This window comes from Acomys russatus, chromosome 3, assembly GCF_903995435.1.
Source record: "Acomys russatus chromosome 3, mAcoRus1.1, whole genome shotgun sequence".
Lineage (NCBI taxonomy): Eukaryota > Metazoa > Chordata > Mammalia > Rodentia > Muridae > Acomys > Acomys russatus.
The window spans coordinates 4603258-4621414 of NC_067139.1; the positions used below are offsets into that span (position 1 = coordinate 4603258).

The 18157-nt window shown below is 42.7% G+C and overlaps 1 protein-coding gene across 1 annotated transcript in view; it reads right to left on the reverse strand.

Moving 5' to 3' along the window:
- Pou6f2 (POU class 6 homeobox 2) overlaps positions 1-18157 on the reverse strand; it is a 378723-nt gene that overhangs the window by 116065 nt on the left and 244501 nt on the right. The window contains exon 4 of the mRNA XM_051168090.1: positions 9590-10014. Within this exon, the coding sequence (XP_051024047.1) occupies positions 9590-10014 (425 nt within the window). The remainder of the gene's footprint in view (positions 1-9589; positions 10015-18157) is intronic.

Here is an 18157-nt window from a genome sequence, read left to right on the forward strand (position 1 = left end):
GAGCTTGAAGCAGAAACCACAGAGGAATGTAATTTACAGGCCTGCTGTCTCCTGCTTCTGCTTAGCCAGCTCTCTTATACAGTCCGTGACCTCCCATGCAGAGGAGTGGCACTGCTCACAGTGGCCTAGGCACTCCTATGTCAATTATCAATCAGAAAAAATGCCCCGCAGATGTGCCCACATAGGGCAATCTGATGGGGGAAATTCTTCAATTAAGGTTTATTTATCCTAGGTATGTCAAGGTGATAACTAAGATTAGCTATCACAAGTCTATTGTCAACTTAAAAAACACCGTCTTTGGTCTCTGCCTTCATTGACTTCCTGCCTGTTCATGTTGGTTCCAAAGAGCACTTGACTTTAGCCCTAGGTTGGCAAGTCCTTTTCTATGCAGAATATTACATGTGGTTAGTTTGCAAGAAATATCACTTTTTATGACCATATGCAGGAATACAAAGGTATTTTTCCCGAATTAAAAAGATTTAACCGTTTAAGTCTTAGAGATCATGGGGCCTGGAGAGCTTTCCTGGGAGAAGCAAGAAGGACTTTTTCTCTTATCTCAACTCTGAAAATCTTTTATTCTCTTTCAAAGCTATAAGTGCCTTGTACTGCTAATGACAATACAAGGAAAGAGGGCCAACTCTGGAAAGAAGAGTCCAGCTGAGAAAAGGAAGGGATTCCTAACTTCACTTATTTTTTTTTTTATGACAGTTAAATATCTCCTGTTACAGAAAACCAAGTGGTGCTGGGCTCATCATTGTCAAGCTGTAGTTCAGACAAAATGTCCTGGGCTAGGAATGTTGCATTGATCGGAACCCAACTGGGTGTTCAGACATAGCCATTGGTTCTGAGACCCAACAGAGTCAGGAGCAGACAAATGTCAAACACTCCCTCCATTGTGTGTTCTTCCATGGCCTTACAGACAGCCCCACTCAGTGGCCATGGATAAGAGAATTGTCCTTTTGACTAGGCAGCCACTCAGAGGCAACTGTGCCTTTGCTGTGCTGGGTCAGTAGTGACCCTGAAGATGGCATTCTGAACATCAGACTACCTTAGCCTTGCTTTTGTACTCATAAGGACCAATATTTAGGTCTTAACAGTGGGGGGTGAAAAAGAAGGAAAACACACAAATATATAGCTCACTGACAACCAAACTAGACATTGCAGAGGTAGAAAAATATAAATGGTGACAATTTGAAGTCGGACATGCTCTGGAGTACAAATACAGTCATTAGGAAGCTGGTTCAACATTGTTGCGTTTTTTGTTTTGTTTTGTTTTTTGTTTTTGTACTTGGAGATAATTTTAGCCTCTTCTGGATTGTATAGAAAATGCAAGATTGAAATTAATTCCAAAAGATTATAAAGAAATTTTTATTTAATAAATGGTTAGAGCTTTGGATCATGAGGCTATGAATAAAATAAGGAATATTGAAATGCATGTAAATTTCAAAACACTATATAAACATTAGCCTAGTATCAGGAATATTTCCTGAATTGCACATATATTTTATGGATTATGGTATACATGTGTGACCTTTTTTCCATCAAATCATGCTATCTCATGAATAGGATGTGGATCTGGAAAGGTTTAATATCATCTCATATAAACTAATCATGTAGTGAAGACACAACCGAGTCCCAAAGAGATTAGGTAGCCTGCCCTGAATCCTAACACTAGAGCAAGGATAGACATTGTCAAAGTTCTCTGCAGGTGAAGGGGCTCAGCTGGTGAAGGCACCTGACCCAGGATGTGAAAGTCTTAAGACAAGAACCAACTCCCTAAAACTGTCCTCCAGTTTGTATATGTGAAATGTATGCACACACACACACATGCAGGCACACACGCACGCATGCATGCACATAAGCACACAGCCACACATACAGAGTAACCAAATACATGCTGGAAACTGCATTGGTAAGTTAGTGTAATACCCCAAATCGCCCTGTAAGTCCCACCCAGCCCAAGGACCAGGTCATTTCCTAGAATGCTGGGAGTTATAGTTCTTGGAAAATAACAAAACTTCATGAAAAAGTACAGAGGCTAACGAGGTTTCATCCATAAAAGCTCCTGTAACATGTGTCTCAGGATCACTCAACTGGGAAATTTCAGGGAGCGGTCTTGGCCAAAGTTCATCTCTTTGCCAGTTGTTAATATTTAATAAAGCTTGTTTCAAATTTGGTCCAAGATGGTAGAGCTGATTTTTCTTAGGCAAATCTGAGGATTATCATTAGAAGTAAATTTATTTGGCTTCTTAATAATACTGATGCTAAAAATGGGATTCCAAGGGTTTATGTGTTTAAAATGAGATGGTTAATCAACATTAGGATTAAGAGCATGCATCTATTTTCTTTGTGGCATTCGCCCCCTGGAGCTTCTCAGCAGCCTTTAGTAAAAGTCCTTCTCAGAGAGTCTCTTTCCCTTTCTGACTCAGGGTCACAGGAGAAAGCTTAGGTGTAATCATTGTGTATGCATGCCTTTTTATAGCATATAGATCAATTGTTTGCTTTTGTTCAAGTGCATCTGTTTGTCTCTCGTTCCTCCCTAGATTAGAATAGCTACAGTCAACTAAGCAAAATCTCCACTTGGACCCAGCTCTGTCCTCCGGAACCATACTAGTTGCTCTCACATAAGCCAATTCATTTAATCCCCACCTCCACCCTACAATCTTAGAGGAAACTGAGGCTCCAATGGACGTGCTGACTTGACCCAAGTGTTCATCAGAGGCAGCATTTGAGCTGGCGCTGTCTACTTCTAAAGGATACCTTTCTCTCTAAGGTACCACCTAGTCTGATCTGCAGAGCCTTCGCGAGGTTGCAATGCACACCATTTGTGCTTACCAAATGTTTGCAGAGATGGAGAAAAAGTACTTTATTTATTTTTACAACCTAGCAGATGTTCACTTTCAAGTCTATGATTTGGGAGTCAATTTAAAGGCCCATGGAAAATTTACTTCAAACTTGTGGGAAATGAGGCTAAAACATAAAGAATAACACGGAGTTAAAGTACAAAAATATTATGCTGCATTCACATAAATGCTAAGTTTTACTTCTTCAGAGCAAAGTGTCAGCCGCATGATACATTTATGAACATGAAGTTAAGAGGGTTCCAGAAGCATTCTGCACTATGTTTGGAACTGGTTCGCCAGCTACTGCTTGACAGACAACACTGGGCGTAGAAGGTCCGTGTGGTGCCAGGCTCTGTGCTGAGCTCATGGATCTGCCCCATGGTCATGCTCACAACGGTTCCATTTATTCTACTCCTTATATCATGCCAAAATGCTACAATAATTTCCCCACAACCCCACCTCTACCTTGAGCGTGCTTTCCATATATCACTATTTGATGTGAGTTTCCATAGTCAGCAATGAGGACATGCTGCCTGCTTTGTTAAGGCCCCCTCCACATGGTCTGACTAATGGACAGAGTGATACGCTAGAATGGTAAATTCGAACAATGACAAAGAATCACTGCGGTGTCTAAGTAGATTCTTGGTAAACTAATTTTTCCCTCTGCCACTCTCGAAGCAATATAAACTTTGTTGTTCCTCCTGGATCTCAAATGCTTGTAATAAATTCTTTGAAATGTCAGTAATGTTGAACCGAGGGTTCTGTTAAAGGAGATTTTCTTTCTTTCATAAAAGGAAAAATTGTCCTTTGCAGAGTATATGGGTAAAGATATTTTGCTTATTTTATTCAGTGCTTAACATGGGTGGATAAAGGGAATTCCCATTTCCCACCAGGCCACTTGCTGAATGGGTGAATCTTGCGTAAAGCCCTCAGTCCTCTGGGTAGTGGTGTGAGCAGAAATAAGGCCTAACTCTTTTACAACTTTAGGCTAATGAAGGCTCAATCAAGAAATTTAGGGCATACGAAACATCTCTATTAGTGTGTTACATCTAATCTTCACAGTAAATCTCTGCATTCGGCTGGGTTTCTCATCCATGATAATCAAGTTTTCTTTGGCTCTTTAGACCAAAAGGAAATATTCCCTGCCCATGCCAGCTCCTGCTTTGCAGAGGTCCTCATGGCTGCATGGCTGTGGCAGTTCATTGTCCACATGGGGACCATACTACCATTTTTACCAATTTGACTTGATTTCAGAAAGTCCTAAATTAGTTCAATAAAACCAGTCAGCCAAAGGAGTTATCTGATTGTCTTAATACTTAAAAAAAAAAAATAAAGAAAGAAAGAAAGAAAGATCTGTGCATGAGTCACGTACAATGGGGAAGATGGATTTGCAAACCCCGTCCTTCCGTAATCTATTAGGCATCATGCCTTTGTTTTCCTACTGTGCAAGATTTGGTACATTTTCTGGTACATCTAGAAAGTAGGATATAAAACTTATCGAAACTTACAACAGACGGGCTGCCACTGGCTGTGGGGAGTGCCAGCATCATTAACACACCTGGAGCACGAGACATAGGAGGCATGAATGAGGAGACACTGAGCCAATGGACAGCACCGAGGGTCAAGACCAAAAGTGGCATATGGCAGCATTTTAACTATGAAGAGGAAAGCCTCATGTTCAGGCCAGTGTGTGTGTGTCAGGATTCCTTGTGGTTTTCCCTGGTGCTTTAGAACTGACTGTAACTCAACCTGGCCCGGGAGCTTAAAACCTGAAATTCTATTGATGCTGGACTTTTGGCATTTGAATTTTCAAAGTACTGCATTAGAATATTATCTTTTGTCAATTAGTGCAGTGTGGTGGGCGCCTTTAAGACCTGCATCTGAGATGAGAGCCACATAGTCTACTTAGTCTCACTTCTGCAAGTGACTCGGCCTTGCGTGAGTGCAGAGACGTCTCTGCTCTGTCAGAATTGATAATGGCCAAAGGAGGCTGTAAGTGAGTGCATGTGTGTGGGTCACTGGCACAACACAGGAGTGGTGACTTCTAAAGTAAAACTCAAAAGGAACTGCAAGGGCCTTGGAAGGATTTAATTTTATGAATGTAAAACATAGAACTGGGAACCTTGTGCTAAACTGATCAAGAGTATTTGCTGAAGGAAGAGAGAGTTTGGCTTCAAAAATCTCAGGCATTTTTTTTATTGTGAGGAGGAGGGCTCAGGGTGGGAGGACATTTGGTTTAAAAATAATGAAAGTTACTACTTTCTCAAGATTTGGACTTCGTTTCAAAAAAGGGTATGGCACCACTTCCCAATTACATATGAACATTGAATGTAGCACGGAGTGTGCCCACGGGAAACTTTTGTCAAGGTCAGAAGGCCTTGCTCCAAAGTCACAGAGGTGGGATTCAGACCCAGCTTCATTTCTGAGCTGTTACTAGGCCTGTATATCAGCAACGCTCACACACGTGAAAATGCATCTCACCCCATCTTCCGAGCACCTTTCTCATAGAAGCACAGTTTCCTTGCTCCCCCTCCCTCTCCCTCCCTCCCTCCCTCCCTCCCTCCCTCCCTCTCTCTCTCTCTCTCTCTCTCTCTCTCTCCCCCTGTTGCTTATTAAAATGTGCAAATGTGCAGTACAACAAGAAAAGGAAAAGATTATCCTGCTTCCTGCCATGCGAGATGGCTCGCGGAAGGCCGAGGTTAAATGCAGCGTTTGGTTCCCTAAGCTTCTCTAATGCACAGGTGTGGCAAAGCAATCTGGGATGAGAGCTTATAGCAGTGACTCTCTGAGGATGAAAACTTGACTTTAATTTGGGCTCTCTGGCTAAGATAAAAACCTTCTTCTGCTATCATTATCCCACTTATGTTTGTCTTCCGGCTCTCTTTCCACTCTGCCATCCAACTGAGTGGGAAGAAATTCACCTGACCTTGAAGAATACTCAAAATCTGAAAATAAGCTTTTCAACAGCCAGTAAAAGCCCAGACTTCTACCAACATTTGAATCACACATGCATAGGCCTCTGAGGGTCCTTAGAAATGGCAGAGGAGAAAACGACATCCAGAAAGTTACAATAACCTATCAAATGTCACGAGTGAGTCGGAAGTGCACACGGGCTTCAGCCAGGCCCTGGCAGACCCTTCAGGAGAGGCTCATTCAGATGTGGGCAAAATGCCTGAGATGCCTCCAGTGCGTGGACAATCCTGACGAACCTCCCCAGGAAAGGAAGCGCCTCACTGTTCTCATGCTCACAGGAGCTCTGCCAGATCAGACTAATATTAAACTAAAAATTTGAGTTTGATTTCTCTACCTGGATAATTACATTAAGTTCTCCCTACCTAAAAGGCTCTTCCGTCTACTGTTGTGGATCCTTGCACACGCAGTTGCAAGTGGGTGGCAGCAAAATGAAGCTGCGTGGACTGAGAACCATCCTGGAATGCGAGGACGAGCTTCAGCTTTCAGATGCACTTTTCTGCTCCCTGCACGCTTTACATAAATTCAGTTTGCATTTTGCGCCTGCACCTGCCTGTGTGCACTTACTGCCTGGGTCCTGAGGACCTGTGTGCTGTTGTTTGTTTTTGTTTGTTTGTTTAGAACTTTTATCCTCAACCTCCTGGAACTGGAGCGAGTTGTGAGAGGGCAGTCTTAGCCTCAGTGGAGAATCTGAACACAGCCCTGCAGCGGTCTGTCACCCACTCTAGACCCACCTTCCCCGACCCCACGTGGCCAGCATTAATGAGCAAGTTTCCTCTCTTACCCACGCTTTTCTGAAGGGGTACCATTTTAGAATCTTGTCTGCCTTGAAACAACAATCTGGTTTTGTAAATGCAATCCATTTCATGGAATTGAGTAAAAGAGTGAAATAAAATTATACCGCAATTTTACAGAAAAACCCTACGGGAGCTGTTTGGAGACTTTTTGTCTACGAGTTGCTACCTGCCAGCACTACTCATTTCTCCCCTTCAAATTTGAGAAATGGCCTCACCCAAATATACCTTCATAACCTGCCTTCATATAGGTCTTTTTCTGAGGACACCATAGAATCTATATAGCTTTAGAAATAATTATTACCTTTCAAAAGTTTTAAAAGCCAAATATAAAACAAAACAAAAGCCTTCAGATGCACTGGCTTTCCCTAATAATCTACGTTCCAGCTTTAAAATGCTATCTCCGAATAGTATAAAAGGATAAAAAGCCACATAAAAATGAAGAATCATAAAAATGAAATTTAAGTTATCACATATGAATTTAGTTGATCTGTCTTTCCTGGATAATCTTCAGATGAAACACTTCATTCCACTTCATAAAGATCATTACCCCTGAGAATTAAATGTCTCTGCAGTGTCTTTTAAATGGTTTTCTTTTTAGAAAGTTCAAGCCTTCCATGTGCCACAAACTCAAAAGCCTTGCAGTGAGTATCGGGGTATTGGGGGGAGGTTTAGCCAGTGTCCCTTTCCTTTACGCATGCCTACAGTAAGGGGAGAGTGCCTTTGTTCTTGTCAACATAGATTTATGCACGTTTAGTTCTTTATCTACTCAGAAATGGTTTTAAACTTTGAGCAAGGCACTCCTTTGGTGGTCACCCATTCAGGTCCACAGGTGTTTGTGGAGTATCTACTCTGTACTTAAATACTGTAAATGTATTAAGTGTAGAAGCAAAACTTCCAACAGTGAAACATTAGGATATTTCATTGGGGCTATAAAGAAATAAAATGTGGCTTTGAGCACTCATTTGCTGAAGCATGACATGAGATGAAGCAGCCCGGGATTTCCATGGTAACCGTTGCGAGGGAGCCCAGAACTCTTCTGGTGTCATAGCTGGGAAACAGCTCTGGATTATAGTCAACAACTTGGGCAGACACAAGTCATGCCATCTCTGAGGGCAAGGTGAGTTTTTCTTTGGCAGTTTACTCTATTTCGGTGCCAGGGTTGGGGTCTGAACCGTCTCCTACAGGTTCTGTCTGAAGAAGCTTACTCCCCAGCTAGCAGGGCTGTTTGGAGAGGAGGCAGAACATCTAGGTAGGGGCAGGATGGCAGACATCCTCCCCTGAGGGTAGGCCTTTTCAGGTCAGCCCCTGGTTCCTGCTTTGGTCTCTGTTTCCTGGTTCACAATTGCGTATTAATAGTCTTTGCCTCACACTGTTGCTATAGACAGAGCTGCTCCCCTGTGCCCTCTGCTATGATGGAACACAACTCTCCAAAACTGTGAGTCAAAATAAAACAAGCTTTTTCTGTCAGGTAGGGTGTGCTTACAGAGTTTGAAAGTCACTGATTGATTTGGTATATAGGCCCATCTACTTCCTAAAAAGCATTAAACCCTCTCTCTCTGGAATGACAGAAGTGCGTTTTAGATGCTGACAATGCTGGGCTGCGTGAGCAGTGCGTTTGATTATGGCTACTCTGCCATCAGATGTCAGGTGTCCTAGGAAGACATCTTTTAGCCTGTGTTCATTTCAATATCATGTCAAAATTGCCAGGTTGTCTTGTCCTTCTAAGACTTGTGGGAAAAATATTTTAGCTCTGTCTTAGGAATGTGTTCCTGGTTTGGTTTGTGCACAAATCAAATGTTTGTATTTCCAGGTAAACATTGGGCCACTTCGAGAAAGCAAGTTCAAGGAGACAAGGAAATGGACCTCAAGTAAAGTCAGTTCTACACAACGCTAAGCTCTCAGTCCACCGGCCTTCTGTCTGTGTGCTGATCTGTTTGATCTTGTTTGTTTCTCTGTCTAGCAGCCACAGATGTCATCACTAGCTTCATCCTTGTGTTGCACAGGTGGGATCAAGGCTTGCCTCTAAGGAAGGGGGATGTGTTAATTCCCATTTGAGGTGAATGCATCAGCCACTTACTTAGTTGTCATCATGCCTAGGGTACTCTGAGTCATTCAGAATTTCACTGAGGACAGTGTCTCATATAAGACGAATGACAGATGGCTCTATGTCTCCTAGAGCACTACAGTCATTCTGTTAGGAAGATTCTATTACAAAGAAAGCCATTGGGCACTTAAAGTTATATATTTCTGAATGTTCTTGTCCATTTCTCTTCAATGTTAGTAGGTTAGAGATAAACTTTCATGAGTAGCCTAAAAGTACCTATTTTTTAAAAAATTTTCTTCAATATCACAGTAATAAAGTAAATAAAGGGCTTCTTTATCTTGCACCAAGATGCATATTTTCTGTGGCTCTGGCCATGGATTTAGAATACTTGTTAAGTCTGTGGAGTAATGATTGGAATCTGGGACACAAGACTGGGGCTAAATTCCTCTGCCCTCCTAACCCCAGAGAGTCTTTAGAAAAATAAAAACAAAAGATCAGAAAGTACTGAAGGTAAGACACTGTTGTATTCATAATATAGAGAAATAACCACCAAGCCTCGTGGGCAGTAGATGCGGTTCTCCACGGGGCTACAAAACTGTGCTAGTAATAATTTTAATTGGATGCTATCTTTGCTGCCTTCAAAAAGTATCATAAAATGGAGTTATTACAGGCTACAAGTGCACTTACAGTGCTGTCCTCTCACCGAAAGAAAGACATAACATTTATCCTCTGAGGGCAGCATCAATGGGCTTCTATTTGTTTCGTTTACATGCGTCCCCAGCTGCCTGCCACTTGCTTCCTCTTCTCTAAGTCTAGAAGATCAATTTGAATCGGATGCTGCAGAACAGGATGCTATGTCTTGCTGGCCTTCTGCCTGTGGGGACCGCACAACACCAGGGGAAAGTCCACTCTCCTGACAAGGATGGGCAGCCTACCTGTAGAGGGTTAGGCGGAGTGAGTGGTGACGGAAGGCTATGTCCTGGAGACGGGCTGGGCTTCTGAGAAGGGCTTGAGCTCTGCTGGGTTGGAGATGGCTGGTTCTGGTTCTGATTCTGGGGGTGGGAGTGAGGTTGATGCTGTTGAGGCTGAGTAGCCTGCTGCAGCTGAGCTGGGGGAGCCGGCAACTGCTGTGAGGCCGGTGGTGGCTGGTGGGGCGGCGTGGGCTGGGACTGGGGCTGCTGAGACTGCGGGGATGCCTGTGATGAGGCTGGCTGTGGGTGCTGGTTGGGTGGTGGAGGAGGTGGTGGTGGTTGTTGTTGCTGCTGCTGTTGTTGCTGCTGCTGCTGCTGCTGCTGCTGCTGCTGTTGCTGGAGCTGGAGCTGCTGGAGCTGTTGCAGCTGGGAGTTCAGGGATGAGGTAGCTGCAAGGAAGACAGGAAGGATTGTGTGAAACCAACATAACAGAGAAGAGGAGTCTAGGAGGTTGTCCTTTACACACTGACAAAGGTCCCCTTTATGGAGTGCTGCCCTTTCTCCTTGAAGCTCCTTGGCATGGCAGAGGATTGTGGGACTCTGGGTGAAACAACATCATTTCTGGTGAAAATATTACGACTGCAGACCAGAACGTAACACAGCAGATATTCTTAAAGCTTTGAACATTGCTTTTAAAAGCACTGCATTAAAGAGGGCACCGGTGGTGCAAACTGTTTTTAAGCACTCTCTCTCTCCCCTTCCCTTCTTTTCCACTTGCAAAATATACTCATGCTTTCAAGATTTGATTTACATTTTCAGAGTTCAACCCGTTTAATTCTTTGGGTAAATGCTTGACTAGAGTTAAGAACAGAACACGAAATGGTTAGTAATCTTCTCTCTGTCCATCACCGACACCATTAGCGGCGTCATTGTCACTTCAGACCTCCCCCAATTTTCTCAGACATCCTGGTTTAACGGTTTAAAGAGAGTACAGACTTCTCAGTTTTTCAGAGTAGAAGAAGCCTGGATGCTTTCATCATCATCATCATCATCATCATCATTATTATTATTTTGCTTGCTGATCAGACAAAGTTCTCAAACTGAAGGGGCTGTGAATTGGGTAGATACATTAGCACCTCAAAGAGCTGAGAGAAATTAACCCTTTAGGATTTTCTTGGGCTGTGTCTCTGTGGAAAGCGATCTGCGCACTGAACAAGACACATTGCTTCTCAGATGTGCAGCAGCCATAGGACAATTTTTGGTTTTTTAAATCTAGAAAAATATGTAACATGAAATGGCTTATGATATACATGCCTTCATGCAACAGATATACCTGAAAATGCACGCACACTGAACTATATATTGAGGGCCCCTGGCAATGGCTATTTTTCTTTAAAAAATTATTTTATAAGAGATATTGAATGCCACCTAGATGAGGGTGGGGTGCCAGAAAGGATGCAGGATTTAAGGAGACAGAGTTCTACCTTCAAAATGCTTATACTGTCTTTGAAGAAATAATATTAATTCATAAAATACATACCATTTGGAGATAATTATTATAGAGTCCTGGCAGAAGTTAGATTCTGGTAATTGATTGGATAATAGAGGGTGTAAGCCTGACAAAAGAGCTAGCTCATTATCATTTCTCTGTGGCCTGAGGGGTGACTTGGGCTTACACAAAGAGGGCTTGGGAGAAGGGAGTGAAGAAAGAGGGGGAGTCTCTAGCTGGAGAAACACCCAGAATCCACATGACTTGAGTGTTATTTATGGGGGAAATTTTGAGACTGACTACCTAAAACTAAGAGTCAAGGAAGTTCTGAGTCCTCTGAACTTCAGACATGACGGGAGGGTGAGTCCTCACACTCAGCCTTGGCATATGTTTGATTTCAGATAATGATTCAGGTTTGCTCAAGGAGAGTACAGCCACACTGGTGAGTTAGCAGCATCCCCCTGGCTCACCAAATGCCAACTCTCTCATCTCCGCACCACTAGGATGGCCATAACAGCCAGTTTGGCAAGTCCTCACTGGGTCATTGAATCCTTGTAGGCCTCTTCAAATAGTCAAATATGTGTCATGTCTTGTAAGGTACCTGGGGTACCCTGGGCCTTGCATGTAACTCTAGAGGTCTAGGTGACTTCCTCATTACCAGAAGTTTAAGGTAAAGGCCTATTTTGATATTTTCCTCTCAATTTTCTTATCATACTTTCATTTGATGGAAAACCAAGGATCCCAAATCAATTCTGACCCTCAAAATCCTATGCATTCTGGGATTTCTGGAAGAGTGGGGCTGGCATCTTTTATGGTGTGGTTAGAGACAGAGGGGTCTAATTGCACCCCACCTTCTGCCAAGTCTGTCCAGCCTTCTTTCCAGTGTGACATGTATAACAGTGCTTGTTTTCGTAGCTGCACTCAGTATCACATGGTTTCATTTGGATTAGAAAAGCATTTATCTAAATCAGCATTTAGAAACTGGAAAGACTTTGGAATATTGGCAGGTAGGTATTGGCAGATGTGTGCAGCAGACCCTAACCTACTAACGAGACAGGGTCCCAGATGTATCTTCAGTGCTTTGTGTCCATGAACTCACGTTACTTAGATATTTCCTCTAATAGCAGCTTGACTGGAAAGGCACAAACCTAAGCAAAACCCCATTGCATTCTGTAAGCTGATTTGCATCTGGAGAAACACAGCGATGGGAAATCAGATGTGGTCATATCGTAGTGCGTACAGAGAAAACAGGAAGGAACATGCAAGAGTATAGCGTTCGTCTAAAAAAAGTCAAAATTATTTACTTAATGATATGAAAAAAAAACCACAATGTCTCATATTATAAAGCAAAGCAAAATATGGACATAGAAAATGAAAAAATAAGAAAACTGAGAAAGTTCAAGGGCATAGCTGGACTATACAAATGGTGTTCGCAGATAAAACAATGTATTGGGGCGGGGGGACAAAACTGACCCCAGACATGTGATATCCAAGATTTTACTTTCTTCTGGTATTTATTTTCTACATTGGGTTACAAAATAATGGACAGGACCAATATGAAATATGAAATGTAGGCTATAAAAGAAGACATATATGAAAATACACCTTGAAGAGTTTAATACTCAAGATTCTGAAGAGGAGAAGCAAAGCAAAACTCAAAGAATAGCCAAGAATCCTACACTTTGCTATTTGTTCAGTTTCTATAGTAAAAAACAATTCTCAATTTGAATGTTTAAAGTTCTCATAGTGAACCCGATATTTATTTTTTTATTTAATATATTTTATTAATTTATTTATATTATATCTAAATTGTTATCCCATCACTTGTATCCTCCCATTCCTCCCTTCCTCCCACTTTCCCCTTACTCCCCTTTCTTATGACTGTGATTGAGGGGGACCTCCTCCCCCTGTATATGCTCATAGGGTATCAAGTCTCTTTTTGGTAGCCTGCTATCCTTCCTCTGAGTGCCACCAGGCCTCCCCATCCAGGGGACATGGTCAAATATGGGGCACCAGAGTTTGTGTGAAAGTCAGTCCCCACTCTCCACTCAACTGTGGAGAATGTCCTGTTCATTGACTAGATGTAGGTAGGGGTTTGAAGTTTACTGGATGCATTGTCCTTGGCTAGTGCCATAGTTTGAGCAGGACCCCTGGGCCCAGATCTGTAGGTTTCTAGGACCCTCTGGATCCTTCTATTTCCCCATTCTCCCATGCTTCTCTTACTTAGAGTTGCAATAAGATGTCCTCCCCTCTGTCCAACTTTCCTTGTAAGTGAAGGCTTTCCTGGGACATGCTCCTTGGGCTAGTGTGCAGATATAAGTGAGTATAGCATTTGAGTCTTTCTGCTTCTAGGTTAACTCACTCATTATGATCATTTCTAGTGCTGTCTCAGAAAACTGGGAATAGGGCTTCCTCAAGACCCAGCTATTCCACTTCTTGGAATATACCCAGAAGATGCTCCAGCACATAACAAGAAAATTTGCTCAACCATGTTCATAGCAGCCTTATTCATAATAGCCAGAACCTGGAAACAGCCTAAGTGTCCCTCAGTAGAAGAATGGATAAAGAAACTGTGGTACATTTACACTATGGAATACTACTTAGCTATTAAAAACAAGGAATTCCCAAAATTTGTGGACAAATGGATTGAGCTAATGAACCTGATATTTAAATAGGCCCACACAGCCTGAGTGATCAGCAACTTTCCATGGGGTGAGATCTGCATGAGATCAGTTCTGAAAGGCCAGAGCTGACAGTTGCTCGTGTCCGTGGGGATGGTTTCAGTTCCAGAACTTTGGTGAATAACCGAATGGCCAGGTGCTCACATCTACTTACAGCCATGATATGTAACCTATGTTAGTCCTCCACATATTTTAAAAGGCCTCCGTATTACTTTTAACAGCACGGCATGTTATACTGCTTTGCCTAGAGAGCCAAAACAACGGAAAAGTCCATGTACACTTACTACAGATAGAGTTGAAAGTACTTTTGATGCATATTTCACTGACTTTTCAGATTTAAGACCCCAGACTGATTGTACCTGCATTTTAAATAGAACATGAGATCCGGGACAAGCAAAACCATGCCTCATGCTGACCAGCACCCTCATTTAACCTATGTGGTACTGTCTCTCTTGCCTTAAAGCAAGCCCTCTCAACAGTCCCGCTTTTACTTTCTCTGGTTTCCAAGATCTCTGAGTGAGATACATGCAATGAAAAGAGTCAGAGCTAGGGCCTACATATCAGAGAAAACATGCTGCGTTTCTCTTCCTGAGTGAGTTTACTTAGATAAGTAGGTTTATATTTCAGTTTTATTCATTTTTCCTGCAGATTTCATAATTTCATTTTTCTTTGTAGGTGAATAAGATATGATTGTGTGTTTGTACATTCCCATTATCTGCTTGTTGATGGAAATCTGAGGTGATCCCATTTCCAGCCACTGTCAACAGGGCTGGGGTGAACATGGAAGCAGGCTTGCCAGTGTAGCAGGGTCCAGGCTCCCAGGAGTGGTATAAGAAGTAGAAAGTAGACTTCTAGCTGGTAGAAGAACCTCCAGACTGCTGTCTGAAGTGACTCTCACTTCCAGCGACAGTGTGAAAGAGTTCCTCTTTCCCCTGTGTCCAGACTGCTGTCCGAAGTGACTCACACTTCCAGCGACAATGTGAAAGAGTTCCTCCTTCCCCTGTGTCCAGACTGCTGTCCGAAGTGACTCACACTCCCACCGACAGTGTGAAAGAATTCCTCCTTCCCCTGTGTCCAGACTGCTGTCCGAAGTGACTCACACTTCCAGCGACAGAGTCAAAGAGTTCCTCCTTCTCCTGTGTCCACCCCAGATTTCTTGCCATTTGATTTTTTTTAATAATAGCCATTCTGACTGAGGTGAGATCGAATCAGAGCTGTTTCAATATGAACTTCTAGAATACTAACATTCAAGAAAGCAATTTCTGCAAAGGTATGCGGGGGAAGTTTTGTCATCTTGATGCAAATTAGAGTTGCCAGGGAGGAAGGAACCTCTACTGAAGAACTGCCTACATCAGGTTGGCCTATGGGCAAGAGTGTAGGGTACTTTCTTGATTAATAATTGCTGTGGCAGGGCAGATCATTGCAGGCAGTGCCATCCCTCAGCAGGTAGTCCTAGGTAGTATAAGAAAGCGAGCCATGTAAGCCATGGGGAGCAAGAAAATAAGCAACATTCTTCGATAGTCCCTACCATGGCTTTTCTCAATGATGGACCATGATGCATAAGTGTAAGCTGAAATAAACCCCTTTCTCCCCTAGTTACTTCTGGTCATTTTTTTGTTTGTTTGTTTGTTTGTTACCACAGTAACAGAAATGAAACTAATACAAATAGTAAACAGACTCATAAGAAATTATCAAATAAGTGAAAGAATGCTCTAGACCACAGAAGGTGCCATTAGGAGAGGTACCACAGTATGGGCTAAAATGTCACATAATCCAGGTTATCTTTGATAAAACATAAAGTTACTCCTTTGATTGTTGAGATGATTTTGGAGATCAGAGCCACAAGCCATCCTGGTAGTTTCGGGTGTGATTTAGGTGCTCAGATAGAGCATTCTAGATCAGCCACACGTCTTCCAAGACTACCTCGTAAAGACTGAGGATCGATGTTTTCCATATACCACCACACTGATGGCAGTGCAGACTCTCAGTCATGGGCATGCCAGTATCAGTAGACATGGAATTAAGTACTTAATTTTGGCTTCTGGAATGCCCAGGAAGGGTTGTATTATAGAGGGGAAAAGCCATGACCTTGGTATTGTTGGAGATAAGTCAGAAAAATCCCAGGTGTGTCAAACTTTCTGACATTGTGAAACAACATTATCATCTACAAAGTTCACATCTGAGAATCACTCAACGCAGTTATAGAAGAAGAAGGAGAAAGAGGAGAAGGAGGAGGAAAAAAAGAAGAAATCACACATAGAGAAATAAGGTTATGATTTTGTGTTAGGCTGTCTTATTAGCTATCTTGGGCTGCAGATTAGACATGGGCACTAGTGATGGGTCCTGCGAGATGAAAACCAGCAGATAGCAACTTCTCTGGTCCCACATACTTCCCAGCTGTTTTCAGGACACAGGCACAGAAACTTAGGGCAGGACATGACTGTAAGGACCTGGTTCTACCAAGACACTTGACTGAATAGGATCTCAATAGAGAGAACAATATGTCCTCAATTAGAAGCAAAGGGTGTTGTCAACAAATGCAGGATGGAGCAGAGAAAGTAAAGGGCTAGAAACTCTCCACCTGCAAGGTAGAAAGTTGATCTTGTAGACTTGGTGGGATCTAGGATAAGCCTCACTGAACACCTGAGAGTGGTTTGTCTCCATTACATTGGCCTCTGGGCATGCCTTTGAGGGATTTTCTTGGTCACATTACTGGACGTGAGAAGACCCAGCCTGAATGTGGCCCCTTAGGGACATCCCTGGGGGAAAGGTTTTGCACTGTTGTCTTGGCATCTTGGCGGTGAACTTATCTGTCTGGTTCCCAAGTTTGTCTATGCTGTTGTTGCTGCTGTCACTACTGGCACCAACTCGGCCACCACCATCTTTAGCTGACATCGGAACTCTGTAGAGTTACCCAGGCTACATGGTATAAAGGAATCTAAAGAATTTCATCTAAAAATATAAATTAGTTCTATGGGTTCTGTGTCTCAAGAGAACCTTGACAAATATGCAAAGTATTTACAAATTCTATCTGGTTGATTCCATATACTGGGTTCTGACTATTCTATTGACCTCTGGCCATAATCTACCAGTTCTCTGTTACCCTTTATCTCCCAGCTTATCCTTGGCTACTGGTGGAGAGGTAGACTTGTGGACATTGAGTGTCAACACTAAAAAGTGTCTTTCTGTCTCTGTCTCCTCTCTCTCTCTGTCTCTGTCTGTCTGTCTGTCTGTCTGTCTCTCTCTCTCCCTCTCTCGCTATCTCTCTCTTTCTCTCTCCCTCTCTCTCACTCTCTCTCTCTGACTCTCTCACGCAGACAAAACAAAAAAGAATGCGCTATAGCGGGCCATGCATGCTGGATAGCAAGCTCTTGCTTGTTGCCAGTTAGTTTTCTCTGTTGGGACAGTGCTGAAATCAGAGGTCACAGAGGTCGTTACTCAGCCTTCTGTGTATTGTTAGAGGACTGCAAGGCAGGAAGCCTGCTGCCGTATACCTGATGACTTATTATTTCTCTATTTTTGCATCATTACCTGCGTTCACCTACTCAACGGTTATTTACTGAGCCCTTACTATGTGTTGGTTAGTGTTTAATGAAGGAGACAGTGCCAAGCAAGGCCAGCCACATCCTGTTCTCGGGGGACAAGCAGTCTGATGGGTTTGTCCAGAAGTGATGGTGACATTATTTAGTGTCTGGAACAGCACGTGTGCACTGATAGAACTAACACCAGTCATTATGCTATGCTAATGTGTACAATTAGTTATTGGCTTGTGATCTGAGAAATTTATATAGTTTTTCCACTATAAATATTTTTATAAATCAATAATTAAGAGATGTACATAAAGGATGAACATCTAAACAGAGAGACCCCCAAAACTGAGAAGGAAGAAAGCAAGTAGGCTCTTAAAAGTGAACAAGTACCCCGCCATGGTACCTAATAATTCTCCAAAGCCATTCTTAGCCAGTTTCCTGGAGTATACTTAGTCCTAGGGAGAGAAATAGTGTCAAGAAAACAAAACTGAGCAACCTTGAAAATATAGTAACCAAAGGAGCCACCACAGCGTCTGAGTCAACTGATGTGAAACGGGCAAGAGAGGTAAATGCACACCAACAGGAAGCAGAGAGATGGGGACTAGGGTCCAGGATAGGAGGGCTGCTAATCCCACTGCTAGTGGCTGTGGAATTTCTGTTGAGGATGATGACAAAGTGCTAGATCTAGGTAACGATAAAGGTTAGTAAGGTGCTTAGTACACCTTGGCCTATAGCATCGAAGGAAGCCGAACAAGGATGCGAGGAAGCAACTACTTCTGGTGCCCTTGCTGAGGACAAGTACAAGTTGCACTAGTAGACAAAACATTTTTGCAAATTAGGTGGAGAGATACAGATGGTTAGGAAGAGGATTTTGAAGATTCACACAAGGTCA